We start from the raw sequence: 17,978 nt of genomic DNA, 5'->3' as shown, positions 1-17,978 counted from the left end.
TTTCTTTTTGGGCTATCACTGAAGACCTTGATAATTACTGGTGCTAGCCTATGGAATCAGGCTAATGCCCAGTATTTCAGCCTTATGAGATGCAGGTCATGGTCAAGGTTACTGTAGAGATTGTCCCAGTTCTCTAAGAACCTGGGAAATGAATTCAAACAACTAAAACTGGAACTGGAATTAATGTTTTATTCCCCCAAATAATCCACAATTGAGACAATAGGCACTAGACAGATTTCCACAAAAACATGCAAACATGGAATACTTGGATGCATGACTTTGAAGCCACATGCAGCACAAACCCCCCTGATGACCTTGAAATGCTACTTAGTATGGATGCATGAAGATGCATGAAGATGCATGTAAGATACAATCCTTTCTGCAAAGGATTGTAACATTTTTCTTTTTATAATAAATAGACTCTGAAAGAAATTTTCTTGATCTTTATTTAAATTGAAAGGCCTTTACTAATCGTTCTTGAGTAATTATTCTATAACAGTTTCTTAACAATCACAAATTTTCATAAGGAGCTAGGATTATAAAGAGAATTCATAGGAGAAGACACTTATGTCTTCCATACAGAACCTGTACTCTCAAAGAGACAAATTACTATATATATAAATTTTATTGGCTTTTACAGTGGGGATGGTAAATCATTGTACTATCATTCTTTTGTCAACTCCGAATTTAGACCTATTCTTTTATCAGGAATGCTACTTGAAATAAAACTGCTTTCCTTTATTTTTCTATAGCAATGAGAAGAACAGACATGAAACATAACAGGAAGCTGTAATGCTCCAAAAATATCATAGGGTCGGATGATATGAAAACCTTCGCCAAACTTAGGACCATGGCACCATTCACACTTGGATGTGCTAAAATGGAGGAAACAGCAAGTCAATATTTAATAAATTTCTACTGAAATAAAGATACTGTGCTTTATGCCATGCAAGACTCAAAGTGGTATAAAATATGGCATTTATCTTTACTGAGCTTACCATCTAGATGGAGTATTTACCAGTAAATGAAAAATTAAATGCTAAAAGAGCTAAACAATAAAGTAGATATATGTATAATACAATCCTAGCCTTTTAAAACAACAAGTATATATGCATGATATGAAAAGACTCTAAGGATAGATCCAAAATTGAAAACAGTTATTAACCTTGGAAAATGTGATCATAGGGAATTTTAAATCTCTTTACAATTTTTTTAATTTCCAAATTTTCTATAATAACAACGTGAGATTTAAAATTCTTCACGTTTACCACCATGTCATCCATAAACTGCATATTCCTATCACTTACCCACTTGTCTGTGGGTTGTATCTTTTCTTACTGATCTGTGGAAGAGATACAGTAGTCCTCCCTTATCCAAGGGTTTCACTTTCCACAGTTTCAGTTATCCGAGGTCAACCTTGGTCCAAAATTATTAAATGGAAAATCCCAGGAACAAACAATTCACAAGTTTTAAATTGCCCACCTAGGGCATGAATCATCTCTTTGTTCGGCGTCTCCGTGCGGTACACTCTGTCTGCCTGTCAGTCACTGAGTAGCATTCTCAGTTGTAAGATCAACCGTTGTGCTGTCACAGTGCTTGGGTTCAAGTAGCCCTTATTTTAGTTAATAATGGCCCCAAAGTGCAAGAGTAGGGATGCTGGAAAATTGTTTTAATTGTTCTATTTTATTATTAGTTATTTTTGTTAATCTCTTACTGTGCCTACTTTATAAATTAAACTTTATGATAGGTATGTATGTATAGAAAAAAACATAGTATATATAGGTTCAGTACTATTTGAGGTTTTGAGCATCCATTAGGGGTCTTGGCACATATTCCCCTTATCTGAGGGATACATGACAATTGTCTATATATTTTTTAACTATTATAAGCTTTGTAATCTCTTCTTCCAGTTAATGGCTTATCTTTTAATTTCATTGATGGTATCTTATATTTATGGAAATATTACTCTTGTCAAATTTATGACACTTAGTTTACTGTTTATATTTTTTGTGTTTTATTTAAGATATCTTTCTCTGCCATGAAGTCACACAGATAATCTTCTACACTTGCTTGTGCAAGCTTTCAAGTTTTGCTTTTGATTTTTAAATCTTTAATCCAAATGGAAATGATTTTTGTATATGATGTTGGTAAACACATAGCAGGAAACTAATTTTATATTTTTTCCTGGTGGATGACCTAATGTCTCAGCATCATTTATTGAAAAGTCTATCCTTTCTCTACTGAGCTGCAGTGCTATTTTTTCAAATATCAAGTTTTTCCCATATGCATGAGAACATAATAAGTGGGTTATGTTTTCAGTTCCACTGGTTGATTTGCCTTTCCTTGCACTTAATACCAACCTGTATGACTTTCTCTAACTCTATAATAAGTCTCTTTAAATTATTTATTTATTTTTTAAAATTTTTATTTACTTATTTATTATAATAAGTCTTGATGTCTGGTAGGCAAGTTGCTTATGTTAGGCTTTTCAGGCTTGCTTTGGCTATTTTGGAGCCTCTGCTTTTCCATCTCCATTTAGAATCAGCTTATTAGGTTTCTCAGAAAATTCTATTGGGATTTTTACCATAATTGCATTGAATTTAGCTCTATTTAGGGAGAATCAATATATATTTAATATTAAACCTTATTATCTCTGAATGTGTATATCTCTCCCAGTTAATTCAGCCTTCTTTACATTTTTATAAAGCTTTAATTTTTTAAATTAAAAATTTTGCACATATTTTACTTGATATATTCCTAGGTAGATAATGTTTTTTCTCCCTATCATAAAAATATCTTTTAAAAATTACATTTCCGATGGTTCGATGTTTGGTTTTAGTTATGTCTTCTTTTTAACTCCATAATATAGACATTGCTATTATTATAACTTCATAGAGATGATGTCTGTTTACCTACATATTTTCCAGTTTATTTTCTCACTATTCTTTCTTCCATCTCAGAACTTGCTTCTGGAGTGATTTTCCTTCTTTCTGATGCACATCCGTTGGAACCCCCGTTACTGAAAATCTGTTGGGAATCAATTCTTTGTTTGGGTTTCTCTGAAAATATCATTCTTTTTCTCTTGTTCTTGAAAGTTACTTTTGCTGGGAAAAATATTTTTTCAGTCATCATCCACGATTGCTGGCAGTTGATTTGTTGTTTTTTGTAAGTGATGACTTTTCCTGGATTATTGTAAGTCTTTATCTTTGTCTTTGGTATTCTTCAGTTTCACCACAAGGTGTTTTACTTAGCTTTTGTGGGGCTCTCACATCTTTCATTACTTCTGAGAATTTGTAGCCATTAGCCCATTGAATAATGACAATTATCGTTCTCTCTCTGTTCTCACTTTTATTTTTGTTTTTTGAGTCAGGGTCTCATTCTGTCACCCTGGCTGGAGTACAGTGGCCCAATCACAGCTCATGGCAAACTCAAACTCATGGGCTCCAGCGATTCTCCTGGCTCAGCCTCTGGAGTAGCTAGAAATACTGGCATGCACCACCGCATCCAGCTAATTTGTTTTTTTGTAGAGACAGAGTCTTGCTATGTTGCCCAGGCTGTTCTCAAACTCCTGGCCTCAAGTGATCCTCCTGCCTAAGCCCCCCAAACTGCTAGGATTACAGGTGTGAGCCACCGTGCCTGGCCTGTTCTCACTTTCTGGATCTCTGAGTCTTCTTTTTTCTCCATCTCATTATCTCCTGTCTGCATATTCACCATAATCTCTTCAGCTCTCTCTTCACGTGTGGATAATCTGCTTTTTAAGTCATGTACCAAGTTAACTTCAACTATTACATTTTTAGTTTCTAGAATTTAATTTCATTTAAAATTTCTTTCTCATATTTTCTTGTTCTTATTTGATATTCTCTTACTCTGTTAACTATTTTTAAAATTATATTTTTTTCTTTCAACCTGAAAGAAGGTATTTCATATTCTGTAAACAATACTAATATCTTAGGTCCCTGGAGATTAGTATTTGTTGATTGTTTTTGCTGACTTTTATTCTTGGTGGCTTGTTTCCTCATGTATTTGGAAATTTCTTTAAATTGTCAGATAATATTTATTTGAACTTAATTTTCTGGAATCTTTACAGTCTAAGTTGAAGATGTTTCTCTCACAAACATTTGTTCTGCTGGGAGAGAGGGAGTTCACTGCTCTGGGACCACTTAGCCTCTTCTTGGGTCCACATTTAATTCATGAATCTCAGGTTGAGCTTATGCTGAATACAAATCTCACGGTCCTGTATCTGTTTATCACTGACTACTTAGGTTTTAATTCTTTAAAAAAAATTTTTTTTTTGCCCTTGAAGATTTTTATTACTTTCTTACTTGCAATCAAGTTTCATGGGCATTGACATCTCAGTGCGTTAAAATCAAAAACTTCTGAGCCTGGTTCCTTCTTTAATGGCAGATTTTTAACCACTCTTTCCAGTTTATCTAATAGATACTAGTTTGTTTAGGTTTTCTACCTTTTATTGAGTCAATATTGGTAAACATATATTCCTGGGAAAATATCTTACTTAGGCATATAGCAAATATTTATTAAAATAATAACTTAAGTACTAATGGTCAACACGTCAGTAAAAATGGTCTCATACCATCTGAAGGAAATAAGAGACAACCTAAGTGAACTGTGAGTATGTGGAGTTTAAGAACCCTAGTCCTGAGTGGAGGCAATGATTCCAACACTGGTCATTGACACCTGAGGGAAGGAAGTTGCTCCGTGTACGTCTGCGACATTCCTGGTCTCTGCGACATTAGAGTGGAGTAAAACATTTCCCTATATAGTGTGCCTGGAACTAAACAACTGTTTTGGAAGAACTCATTTCTACGTACTTAGAAATTCATAGAAAATATTTATATGACAGCCATATATAGATATTGCCAAAAACACCTCAGCAATTCACATTGAATTTAAGTAATAACTTGAGAATATTTAAAAAATGGGATTGAATTATTACACCTGAAGAGCTGGAAGCAGCAATTTTGAAGGACTGTGTGTATGGTCTTGTGTGGGGTGTGTGTGTGTGTGTGTGTGTGTGTTACTAAAACGGTCATCTGGGCCAGTAATGAAGGACATTTTAAATGCTTAAAAATGTGTTTGGGTTAAAAGGGCTTCAACATCTGCTCACCAATTTAGTAACTTTTGAATTTCTACTGGAATGTCATCATAAAATTTCTGTAGGTTATTTCTGACAATGAACAAAGAAGCAATTTGAGTAAGTCGTTGTGGATTATTCCAAGAATAATCTTTCCAAAAGCAAGGATGAGTAAAATTATTCGCAAGGTGAATTTTTATCAGGTTAAGCCTCAGAATTCCACATGGGAGAAAAGGCAGTGCATTCCCATCGACATTCAGTTTTTCCAGTGACCTATAAATAAAGGAAACCACATTTTTAAAAATCTTAATGCAATTCATAATATTGAAGTAAAATTCTGCCTCAATGTTCTTGAAAATTAGTATCAAACTTAGTAGCAATAAAACACAAGTGTGTATCTAAGTATTTCCTTAGAATCAAGAGAATTTATTTATAAAGCAATTGAACCAATATTATTAGGCAAATAAGTATATTTCTGTGAATAGCACAGCTAGAGTATATATTTTAACTTTTTGCAACATCTTATCTCTATGGAAAAAGAAACAATATCCACAAACACAGCAAGACTAATGAATGTTATAATACATAAAATATAGTATAGTATAATGATACACAGAATGTTTGCATAGACAGATTGAACATCACACATATGTTTTCATTCAGGTCCAAAGAAAACAGTGAAATTTATGCTATCAAACTATGTATGTGCTTAAGTTGTGCTTTGACTTTTGATCGCCTAAATCTCTTTGGTTTTTCCTGTGTCCATTGCCTCTAATAACTGTTTTTCCTTTATCCAAAGAGAGCCAGCATTACTGATTTTGTCATTTTCACTTGTCTCAATGGTGTTTTGTATGGTCACTTATCTCCTTTCTTTTATTTAGGTATTTGTTTATTTCATTTATTTATTTATTTTTGAGACAAGGTCTAGTTCTGTCACCCCCACTAGAGTGCAATGGCATCATCACAGCTCACTGCAACCTCAAACTCCTGGGCTCAAGTGATCCTCCTGTCTCAGCCTCCCGAGTAGCTGGGACTACAGGCATGCACCACCATGCCTGGCTGATTTTTTTCTATTTTTTTGTAGAGACGAGGTCTCGCTCTTGCTCAGGCTGGTCTTGAACTCCTGTATTTCCTTATAAAAAAATAAATGAAGCAAAGAAGAACCACAGGTATAGACACAGACAAATGGACATAAATAGCTTGTCATTCTATTACGTAGTCATCCATACTGTTCTTTAAATAATTACTGAAAATGTTATGTCTTAAAAATACTGTACACCAATCATTCAAATCACATTTTTAGTAAACTTTGTGCTTGAGATATTACATTTTATGGCTACTAAATAAATGAAAGGAACCAATTTTCCCCATCACAATCATTATCAAATATATCGTTAAGGGACATATGACTTTCTTATGTACTCACTACTTCCAAAATACCTGAGTTTCTGGATTTCATTTGGAATAAAACTAATTTCATTGTAGGAAACATCAAGGTCCTCAAGATAGGACAAGCAAAATAACCTTAAATAGAAAGAGAAAATTAATTGTAAAAATGATTATCTATTTGTCATTACTGGGAATAAATAAATAGTTAAATACTTGATTAAGGATGGAGGATTATAGAAAAACAATAGTTTTCTATGATCTTGACATTTATGTAGACTTCTTTTCATTATAGAGAGTGTAATTACCATAAAAGTTCCTAAAAATTATTCATCTGTCTATTAAGACTGGTTTCAGGTGCTTAGAATGAACAAAGGCCCAATTTAGGAAAGGCACCTGAGAAATTTTTAACATCATTTAGATATTTTTTTTTTATGGTGGTTGCATTAGTTTCCCAGGGCTGACATGGCATATTACCCCAGTCTGGGTGGCTTAAATAACAGAAATTTATTCTTTCACAGTTCAGGAGGCCAGAAGTCTGAAATCAAGCTATTAGCAGGATTGGTTCCTTCCGGAGGCTCTGAGGGAGAAATCGTCCCTTGCTTCTCTCCTGGATTCTGGTGGGTACCCGCCATCCTTGGCATTCCTTGGCTCCCACACAGCACAACTCCAACCTCTGCCTTCGTCTTCATATGGCCTTCTTATGAGGACCCCAGTCATTGGATGTAGGGCCCACCCTAATCTAGTATGACCTTCTATTAACCAATTACATCTGCAAAGACCCTATTTCCAAATAAGGTCACATTCTGAGGTTCTGTATGGACATGGATTTTTGAGGGGCGCTGTTTAACCCAGTACAGTTGCATTAAGACTTTCCTAGTGAAATACCTTTGAACTTTCTTTCCACCAAGGTATGTACTTAAAAGTAAGAACCAAAGAATTCAAAGACTCTATAACACAGACGTTATGCTGCCACAAACCCTGACTCCTAGGGGATGGAAGTACAAATTGCTTTGTGAAGACTGGAGCTGAAGGGCTAAGTATAATAGTCATCACAATGCCTAGTAAACATCCCCTTCCTTGTGTGTGCTGTTCTCAAATACCTTCCTGTTTTCCATGTGAATGAAAGATGAAAAGTTATTTGCATGATTATTAGCTAAGGCATCATGAGCACAGTATTTCACTAACTTTTTACTGTCTTAGCATGGTGCATGAGGGTCCTTATGATCTGGCCCCAGACCACTTGTCCGGCTCACTTCCCATGCTCTTCCATATTCCCCAATGGTCCAGTATTTATTTGCTAAAATTCCCTCAATTAGCCAGTTCTCACATATCTCCAAATACCATATGCAATTCCCCCAAACTTGACTCTTTGATCATTGTCTTTTCATTTTATAAGTCTTGGCTTAGCTATCACCTTTTCCAAGGAATTCTTCCCTAACCCATCAGACTGGGTGAGATACCTCTTCTGTACTCTGCTTACCCCATCATAGCACCTATCACACTGTGTAATAAATGTCTGCCTCCTAATGCCTTGCATAGTGTCTATATATGATATAGAATCATAAACACAATTGCATGAAAGGAATGATGACCCCAGTTAATTTGCTCTGAGAAATTAATGAGATTGAATAGGAAAACAAAAGAAACGCCTTTTCAATGCAGTGTTCATCTCTGACTTCTTATCTCTGTAAAGAAAATGTTAGTACCATTTGCTGTATCTTTCAGTTCAAAACCATGTTATTGTCTTGCCTCAGGCAGTTTCTAGAATCATTTTGTCTTCCCTTATCACTTCTGTACTGGCAGTCTGGTTCCAGGCTTTCACCATGGATGATATATTCCTGCTGATTGTGAGGTTTAATAGGGCTAGTAGACAGCAGTGAGGAAGCTAATTAAGAAGTTGCATAGGTTCTAGAGTTGAAATTTGCTTCATCTATATATGATGTTAGAGAGCAAATCTGTTCAGACAGCCTCAGTTTGGTCTGATCCTCTATACTCCCACCGGCATCAAATCTATCACGTATTTTTTAGGATGTGTGGAAGTTTTTACATTTATTTCATTGCTTTGTTTATTAACACATTATTAGGCAATGAGCTGCTTAAACTAGAGCCCTGCCATTAGCTCGCAGGATTAAATTAGCATTAATAATTGCAAGTGTTAACTATGATGACCACCACAGCAATATAAATATAATTTATTAATAGCCTACTGTATGTCCATGACAATTTAGAATGATCTTTTACCATGTCACTGCAAGATTGTTACATTTTACATATTTAAAAAAATGGATGCTGCAAGAGGCTAAGTAACTCATCTCAGTTAGTATGAATTTAAACATAGCTATCTGTTTTCTTCAGATGTGTAGAGACAAAGTAATTTAATCCCCTTCTTTAATCAGTAACAATATGGGAAAATAAATGTGTGTAATTTCAGAATCAGTTCTTTATACAACGCTTTCAAGTAGGCTGTTAGGTTCTTTGTTCTAAATAGCTTCTCCTTCCAAAAAAACCTGCCTGCCAATTAAAGCAAACTGAATCAAGCAAGTAAGGCAAAAATTTGATTCTGTTAGTTAAAAGTAGCAATTTTCTATGTCATTTTTTCCCCACTATCCACTCAAAAAGTTAAGGACTTTTTTGCCTTTGTGATAGTTACTTCTACATAATCTCATGGTTTGAATCTAAAAATTGTTTTTGTAGCAAACAGTATTTATTTATGAATTATGTGCTTTCCTTTGTTCACTTAAAGGGTAATGACATCACCAAAACATGTCTCTTTCTTCCCTGACCCCTGCTTTTCCTTTTCTTATCTTTTCTATCTAAAAGCTCTGAGAAAAGGAAAAAAATTTGGATTTTTGAAACGATTTATTATCTTCATTTTGTAAGAGAATTAAAAGACAAATCAAAGAGCTTTTCATGGTTACAAAACTCTAAACATATGAGTCCCTGTCCCTTTGCCCTTAACCTACATTCAATTTGTTAAACTCTAATTGGAAGAAGTATCTTGTTTTGACTTTGGTTAAGGTTTTGGTTTAGAAGTTAGGAGCTAAATAATTACCAGTCCATATATGGACTTTTATGCCCAAATATCAGCATTCCTGTTGAATTGAAAGGATCTTAAATATCATATAAACCAGTCTCCTTAGTTTACAGATGAGGAAATTGAGGCTGAGAATAGTTACCAGATCAAATAGATAATTATCATCAACTTTAAAGTCAAAGGTCTAGATTTCCTAGTTCCAAGTTCAGTGCTCTTTCCATATCCAAAAAGGATATAAAGATATAGGTGCAAGATTCTCATCTGAACTGCTTTAAATGATTTCTGTTAATTTAATTCACACTCAGATAATGGATATCTAGATGTATATTCATTAGACCCATATTAATTGCCACCTATATAGCTGGTAGGATTGTTTTTAACATCATAATAAGAAGCAAATCAGCTACTTAGAACAGAATAAGAATTACTAAATATCCCAAAAGCTGCTAGCTGCTTTCAAAAGGGAAATTGTTCCTTTTCTAAATTGTAAACTCTTTATATTCTATGTTTATAAACTCAGACTATCAACCTTACCCAGGTGGAAGGACAGTAATCCAATTAAAAGCTATGCCAAAAATTCTAAGGTACTTCAATTGTTGAATTTCAGAAGGAATTTCTTTGATAGGATTATTTCTCAGTTTCAGTACTTGTAAATTTTTAAGATAAAACACCTGGGGAACATAAAAGAGCAACAAACATGAATGGAATAATAAAGTATGCAAATCCCTATTTGTTACCTTTTCTAAACACTTTGAACTAATGTGATAGAATCAGTATAGCAATATTAATTGGCTCTGTCATATATCTCAATAAACACCTCTGGTCAACCTTCAAAATAAGTGGCCAGCATTAATATGAATGATTCGGTGAAATAGTGCAACTACTGCACTTGTAACAGAGTAGTCATCCCTTCTCCCACAGATATGGAAGGGAAGTATTGAGAGTGGGGAATATGTAACAGAGGGAATGAATGGCCTGAAAAAATGGCAAAAATATTTTTTGTATCTTTAAAACATCCTCCACTCCTTTTTGAGAACTAAAGCCTGCATCTTTGCCTCAGGCCTGTGGTTGGGAGGGGCACGGTAAGTCTTTTGTTATTTGTGCAGCAGGAGATGGCCCAGTCCAGACCTGGTAAAGGGAGGTCCTGGGCAGAGGTCACCAGATTGTCTCCAGTGGAGATGGGAGGATCAGAATCATCAACTGTAGTTGAACAGTAATTGCCTGAAGCTAAGAACTCGTCCTTTAAGAGCTCTGTATTTCTGCTAATGTTCAGGAAATTTGGATTTTGAGATGAGGTCTATTATTTTTCCTCCTTTGCAGGCAAAGTAATAAAACTTCTCTTTCCTTCCCCTCAAACCATTTGTTCTCGTTCTTCTGATACAGCCTTGAGGACAAGTGGCTGAGCTTTTGGTAACATATTCGTATACCCTTAAATCAATAATGGACCTTTTCTAAGTGGGAAAGTCATCCTTTTTCATGGTTTCATATGATGCAATCATGGAAAGATGAGGGCGTAAGGAGATATCTGCAGAACCAGGGAGATAAATGGAATTAACCTTAATGATCAGTGAAGTGTCAGATATTATAGCCAGATTATTTCAGATATAATAGTAATTTCATGTATGTTAATTTTACATATGAAAATTTTAAAATACAATATACCATATAAATCTATGATCTTTGCTTGATTAACATATTTCTTGCTCTCTGATAAATCTTATAAGGTCTTATATTAGCTCTCTTTAACATTAAATTAAACCTTATTATCATCATAAAGATCCAAAATTGGTGGAGTACAGCATGCTCATTCTTATAAGCAGAAAGCGTGAGTCCTCTAAGTTTATCTTTCTTTTCAAAATTATTTTGGCTCTTTGGAATCTTTTGCATTTCCATGTGAATTTTAGGCTCAGCTTATCAAATTTTGCACAAAAAATGCAGTTGTATAATAATTTTCATAGTGATTGAATGCATCTGTAGATGAATTTGGGAGTATTACCATCTTAACAATATTAAGTATTCAGATCCATGAACATGGGATGTCTTTCCACCCATGTACGTCTCCTTTAATTTCTCTCAACAATATTCTGTAGTTTTCATAGTGCAACTTTTGTACTTTTGCTAAAATTACTCCTATATATTTGATTTTTTATGCTACTATAAATTGCTTTCCTAATTTTATTATCAGGATTGTTCATTGCTAGTATATAGAAATACAATTGATGTTTGTATATTGAGCTTGTACACTACAACCTTGCAGAACTCAATCATTAGTCTAATAGTTTTTTAGGGGATTCCCTCTTATTTCTATATATAAGACCATGTCATCTGAAGCTAGAGATAGTTTTACTTCTTCCTTTTTAACCTGGATGCCTTTTTCTTGACTAATTGCTTTGGTTAGAAATTCCAGTGCAACACTGAACAGAAGTGGCAAAAGTAGACATCCTTCTTTTGCTCCCGGTCTTAAGAGGAAAAGTTTCAATCTTTCACCATTAACTATGATATTAGCTGTAGGTTTTTTGTAGATGCCCTTTATGAGGTTGAGAAAGTCCCCTTCTGTTCGTCGATGTTGAGTTTTTTGTCTAGGAAAGGGTGTTGGATTTTCCCAAATGTGTTTTTCTGTGTGTATGGAGATAATTGTGTAGTTTTTTTCCCCTTTACTATATCAATATGGTGTATGACATTGATTGCTTTTTGTATGTTGAAACAACCTTGCATTCCTTGGATAAATATAATTTAGTCATGGTGTAAAATTTTTTTTATATGTTGCTGAATTTGGTTTAATAGCATTTTGTTGAAGATCCTTGAATCTATATTCATAAGAAAGATTGTTCTGTAGTTATTTTTCTTATCATATTCTTGGTTTAATGGTTTGAACTGGGAAGTGTTCCTTCTTCTATTTTTTTTTTTTTTGGAAGAGTTTGTGAAGGATTGGTTTAATTCTTTAGATATTTGATAGAATTTACCCATGAAGCCATCTTGTCCTAGACTTTTCTTTGTGGGAAATTTTTAAATTATGTTTGAATCTCTTTACTTGTTATAATAAATACAGTATATTTTCTATTTTTTCTTGAGTCCATTTTTGTGTCTTTCTAGGAATATGTTCATTCTTGTAAGTTATTTAATTGGTTGGTATATAGTATAGAGTTATTTATAGTATCCTCTTAAAATCTTTTTTATGTCTGTAAGGTCAGTAGTGATATTCCCTCTTTCATTTTTGATTTTAGTACCTTGAGTCTTTTGTCTTTTTTTCTTGGTCAGTCTATGTAGGGTTTGTCAATTTTGTTGATCTTTTTAATGTAATAATGTTTGGTTTTGTTGAATTTCTCTATTGTTTTTCTATTTCCTATTTCACTAATTTCTGTACTAATTTTTATTATCTCCATCCTTATTCTTTCTTTAGGTTTAGTTTGCTCTTTTTTTTTCTAGTGGTTTAAGATGGAATATTAGCTTATTAATTGAGTTTTTTTTAAAAAAAATAGGCTATAAATTTTCCTCCAAGCACTGCTGTAAATGCATCTCACAAATTTTGGTATGTTGTATTTTCATTCATCTCAAATAATTTTCTAATTTCCCTTTTGATTTCTTCTTTGACTCACCAGTTATTTACAGTGAATTGTATACTTTTCACATATTTGTCTATTTCCAAATTTCTTTCCATTTTTGATTTCTAATTTAATTCCATTGTAGCCAAAAATAGACTTCCATGATTTTCAATCCTTTAAAATTTATTGAGGCTTTTTTTGTGGCCTAACATGTTATCTATCTTGGAAAATGTACTATGTAAATTTGAGAATTGTGTATTCTGCTGTCATTAGCTTGAATATTTCATAGATGTCTATTAGGTCTAATTGGTTGATAGTGTTGTTCAGGTCTTCTATTTCCCTGTGGTTCTTCTGCCTAGTTGTTCTATGCATTATTGAAAGTGAGATATCGAAGTGTACAACTATTATTGTTGAATTTTCTATTTCTTTCTTCAATTCTTTCAGGTTTTGCTTCATATACTTTGGGGCCCTGTTGTTAAATACACATATATTTATAATGTTATAAATCCATCCTGATGGATTGACAAAATGTCCCTCCTTATGTCTAATAACATTTTTTGTTTTAAAATCTATTTTTTCTTATATTAGTATAGTCACTCCAGCTTTCTTATGGTTGCTATTTGCATGATATATATTTTCTCATGCTTTTACTTTCAACCATTTTGTATCTTTCAATCTTAAGTGTGTTTCCTATAGACAGTATTATCATTGAACCTTGTTTTTTTTTCATCTAGTCTGACAATCTGTATTTATTGGATTGCTTGATGTATTCATATTTAATGTTATTAGTGGCATGACTGAATTTACATCTGCCATTTTACTTTTAGTTTTCTATATGTCTTATGTTCTTCCTTTACTGCTTTCTTTTGTATCAAGTGATTATTTTTCTTGTATAACATTTTAATTACTTTAATAATTTTTTCAGTATATTCTCTTGAGTTATTTTCTTAGTGATTGCTTTAGGGGTTAGATATACACCCTAACTTATCAGAATCTACTTCATATTTATACTAACTTAATTCCAATGAGATATGAAAATGTTCTTCCTAAATATTGTATTCCCAATTCCCTTTTCTGTGCTATAATTTTATACATATTACATCCATATATGTTACAGACCTGACAATACATTACTATAATTTTATTATATATGATTTTATGTCTTTTAAAGAACCTAAAAGAAGAAAGGAGACCAAGTATATGTTTATAGAGTTTGTTATATTAACCTTCTTACTTAACATTTCTGCTTCTACCTTCACCTATCTTAAACTATTTTGTGAACTCTGCGTTCTGCCTGAGTCCATCATCTTGAATTTCCCTGAAGCCTGTAATAATTCCACTCAACTTACTCCAGCCCCCAGTTTTGTATTCATTGCCTTTATATGATGCTAATAATTGGGCATCATTAGCCTACCACCAGTGTAGCCCTTCTAAGTCTTGATATTATCAGCTTCATTGACATATTTTATCTATAGCTATATAACACAGATCTACTTTTAATGACAAGTTCTATTGATTTCTGTCACTTTAAAAATGACCACTTTATATCTTACATCTTAAGATATAAATTTAAGATATAAATACAGAGCTCTCTTGTATTTATACATTATTTTTTAGTCAGTGAAGTCTTCTTCAGCAAATACACAAGCTTTATGTGTGTCTACTTAAAAGAAGGTTTAATTGATGTGATGAAATAAGATCCCTGTATTCCTTGGGAATTTGTGTCAATTTGTCCTCGTCAAAGTAATAAGACTGGTGTTATGTAGTAGAAAAGAAAAAATGACTATTCCTAGTGAAAATAAAAATAATATTACAGAAAAAAATATGAAAAATATGTTTTCAATACTATATGTTTGAAATAGGAAGAAGGTAAATTTGCTAAAAATCAATTTGCTAACAGCCAATACTCTGGAAATCAATTCACAAAGCAACCAATCACTCAGTGACCAATGAAGCAATGACTAAAGACACTGAAAACACAATTTTCCCTAATTACTCATAATGACTCATTCATTAAATATGACATTAAATTAGGTCATCCCATATCTGATTATCTTCGATAACTTAATAGACATTTTATTATACAGACTATCATATATTAGCCTATGGTAATTAAAACTTTTTACAACATTACCTGGTCACCAACTTTGTTTTTAAAGCTTCTGATTAGCACATGGGTAAGGTTTATTTTAGGTTTTATTCAGAGTTAGAAGAATAAATAAATTATTTAATATACATTGTATAATTATGAAAACATATTTGAGGCCCTGACTATAACATACGCTTTGAGGATTATATCATGGGCCTTCCTAAGAAAGGTGTACTGTACTTTTTTTGCTTATGAAAATAAATCTTTTTCTTGGATGCAACCCCAAATTTATTTATAATACTTATAGTGACTTCAGGATATCATAAGATGTCTACTTTTTATCACAATTACTATTTATAATAATAAATCATATCAATATATAGTAATAAAAATGAACTCACTTCTGTGGGAAAGGAACTAAGATCATTAAATGATAAATTAAGATATATCAACTGGAAAGCCAAAGACGTTAAGTCTGGACAATTCAGGAGAAAAAAACCCTAAAGAAAGTGACAGGACATAAAATGTTAATTAACAATGCACATAATATTTTACACAAGAGTAAAACAAAATGAGCATATAATCTGAGTGACAATGTTTGACACAATACACTAACAAGCCTATACTCAGCTTCTATTCATTTTTTTAGTCCGTCATAATAATAATGATAATTTCTTAAGTATGCACAAGATAGAAACACAAAATAAAAACACTACTAAGTATTTATGTATGTGATAAGTATAGTGCTATATGTATGGCAACATTATTTCAATCAGTAACAAACAAACATTTATGGATTGCCTGCTACATGCTGAAATATAAGTAATGGAGTCTATTTTATAATTAACTCCTTTATTCCTTTTTTTAGTCTCTATTTCTATTTCTCTGTTATCTATCTATTAATCTAACATGCACCTAAAACTTCTTGTTAAATATGGTAATTTCTGACTGAGGAAATATTGTCTTGCTGTGAACTGAATGTTTGTGTCCCCCACCTCCAAATTCACATGTTGAAGCTCTGATCCCCAATATTATGGCATTTGAAAGTGGGACCTTTGGGAGGTAATGAGGTTTAGATGAGGTCTTAAGGATCCCCATGATGAGATTTATGCCCTCATAAGAAGAGGAAAGGACCAGAGCTTTCTCTGTGTGTGCCACATGTGGATACGAAAAGAAGGTAGCCATCTGTAAGACAGCCTTCACCAGGAACCAAGTCTACCAGCAACTTAATTTTGGACTTCTCAGCCTCCAGAACTGCAATAAATAACTTTTTGCTGTTTAAGCCACTGATCCATGATATTTTGTTATTGCAACTGACTATGATATATCTAGTATCCTCCCCCGCCCCACCAGAAGTATCTTAAATGCTCCAGGAAAGTTGGAATATTTGTTTCTCAGAGGGTGTAAAATTGGTAGTGATCAACTGAATGAACCAAGGAACTCTAATGCTGGAGGATAAAACCTTGGCTTGCAGGGAAAGGAGGCATCGTTGCCAGGCATTAAGCTATGGCATGTACTCTATAAAAATACAAAAGTTCATGGCTAAAGAACCTCAGAATTGATGGCACTGGGTTTAAGACTAACTTATTATTAAAAGTATTAATATATATCACTGTTTATATGTTGGTAGTAAACAAAAGCAAATGCCTTTTGTTCCTGTCATTAAACATTTTTCTCTTCTCTACAGAACTAGTTGTACACCAAGTTAGGTAGCAGAAATGTGTCTGTCACAGGCTCTAAGTATCCTACTTAGTGGGCATTACATTTACTCCGTTGGGTAAATGTAAAATTACTGGCTTTACATTTCCTCCTGCCTGGAAAGCTCTTCCCATCTCCATTTTATGAATTACTGTCTCCCTTCACTCAGCTGCCTGCTTCTTGTCAGCCATTTGCCCATAAATCATCCAAAATGAAAGGCCTTCCCTGACCAATCTGTCATAAATGTCCACCTCTCAAATCAGTGCCTGATCTATGGCTCCCTATCCCCTCCACCTGCTTTATTTTGCTTCATAACTCTTATCGCCACACAACATACTACACATAAATGTATGTATGTATGTATGATCTCACTACACTAAAGTTTAAGCTCCATGAAATAGACATTTTGTCTGTTTTTCTCACTGATACTAGTTCACCACTGGTAGAAGGTTTGTAATAAATAATGGGCTGAATGAGTGGATATCCATGATTTTCATGTTGCTTCATGGATTCCAGGGACCTTCACTGTGGATACAAACTGAGGCTTGCCAATCAGAGGTCCCCTGGATCTCTCTTTTCTCATCTCATAATAAATTCTGTTTGCTGTGGTTATTATGGAAGGAATGTGAAGAACTAAATAGCACAAAGAATGTGGAGGCTTTCTCAATCTCTTGAATTACACTAGCAACTGTTAAGCACTTATGTGCTAAGTCTGCAGTATATTAATCACTACCTTTGGTTTTGTGTAAATTGTTATTCATATCCTCTAAAATCTCAGGGTGAAAGTTGATCTCCAGTGTTGAAGGTGAGACCTAGTGGGAGGTGTTTGGGTCATGGGGATAGATCCCTCATGAATGGCTTGGTGCCCTTGGTGTCATTTCTATCTTTTTATTGATAATCTCTGCTCACATATTATTATTCTGACTTTCTTTAGCTCTTTGTCCATGGTTTTCTTTAGCAGTTTGAGCATATATGACAGTTGACTTAAAGTCATTTTTTTCCTAGTAAGTCCAAAGCCTGTGCTTCCTCAGAGATAGTTTCTATTAATTTCTTCTGTGAATGGGCCATATTTTTGCATGTTTCATAATTTTTGTTGAAAACAGGACACCTTGAATATTATAATATGGTAACTCT

At 33.6% G+C, this 17,978-nt stretch overlaps 1 protein-coding gene across 1 annotated transcript in view; it reads right to left on the bottom strand.

The window, feature by feature from the left end:
* Positions 1–597: 597 nt before the first annotated feature.
* Positions 598–17,978, bottom strand: part of LRRC63 (leucine rich repeat containing 63) — a 32,121-nt gene continuing 14,740 nt past the window's right edge. The window contains exons 5-9 of the mRNA XM_045567270.1: positions 15,548–15,646; positions 10,050–10,186; positions 6,533–6,616; positions 5,126–5,365; positions 598–875 (exon numbers count right to left, since the gene is read on the bottom strand). Of these exons, the coding sequence (XP_045423226.1) occupies positions 665–875; positions 5,126–5,365; positions 6,533–6,616; positions 10,050–10,186; positions 15,548–15,646 (771 nt within the window). The 3' untranslated portion in view covers positions 598–664. The remainder of the gene's footprint in view (positions 876–5,125; positions 5,366–6,532; positions 6,617–10,049; positions 10,187–15,547; positions 15,647–17,978) is intronic.

This window comes from Lemur catta, chromosome 13 (assembly GCF_020740605.2).
Source record: "Lemur catta isolate mLemCat1 chromosome 13, mLemCat1.pri, whole genome shotgun sequence".
Classification (NCBI taxonomy): Eukaryota; Metazoa; Chordata; class Mammalia; order Primates; family Lemuridae; genus Lemur; species Lemur catta.
Note: the sequence above shows the minus strand (reverse complement) of the source record. Positions and strands in the feature narration are given on the sequence as shown.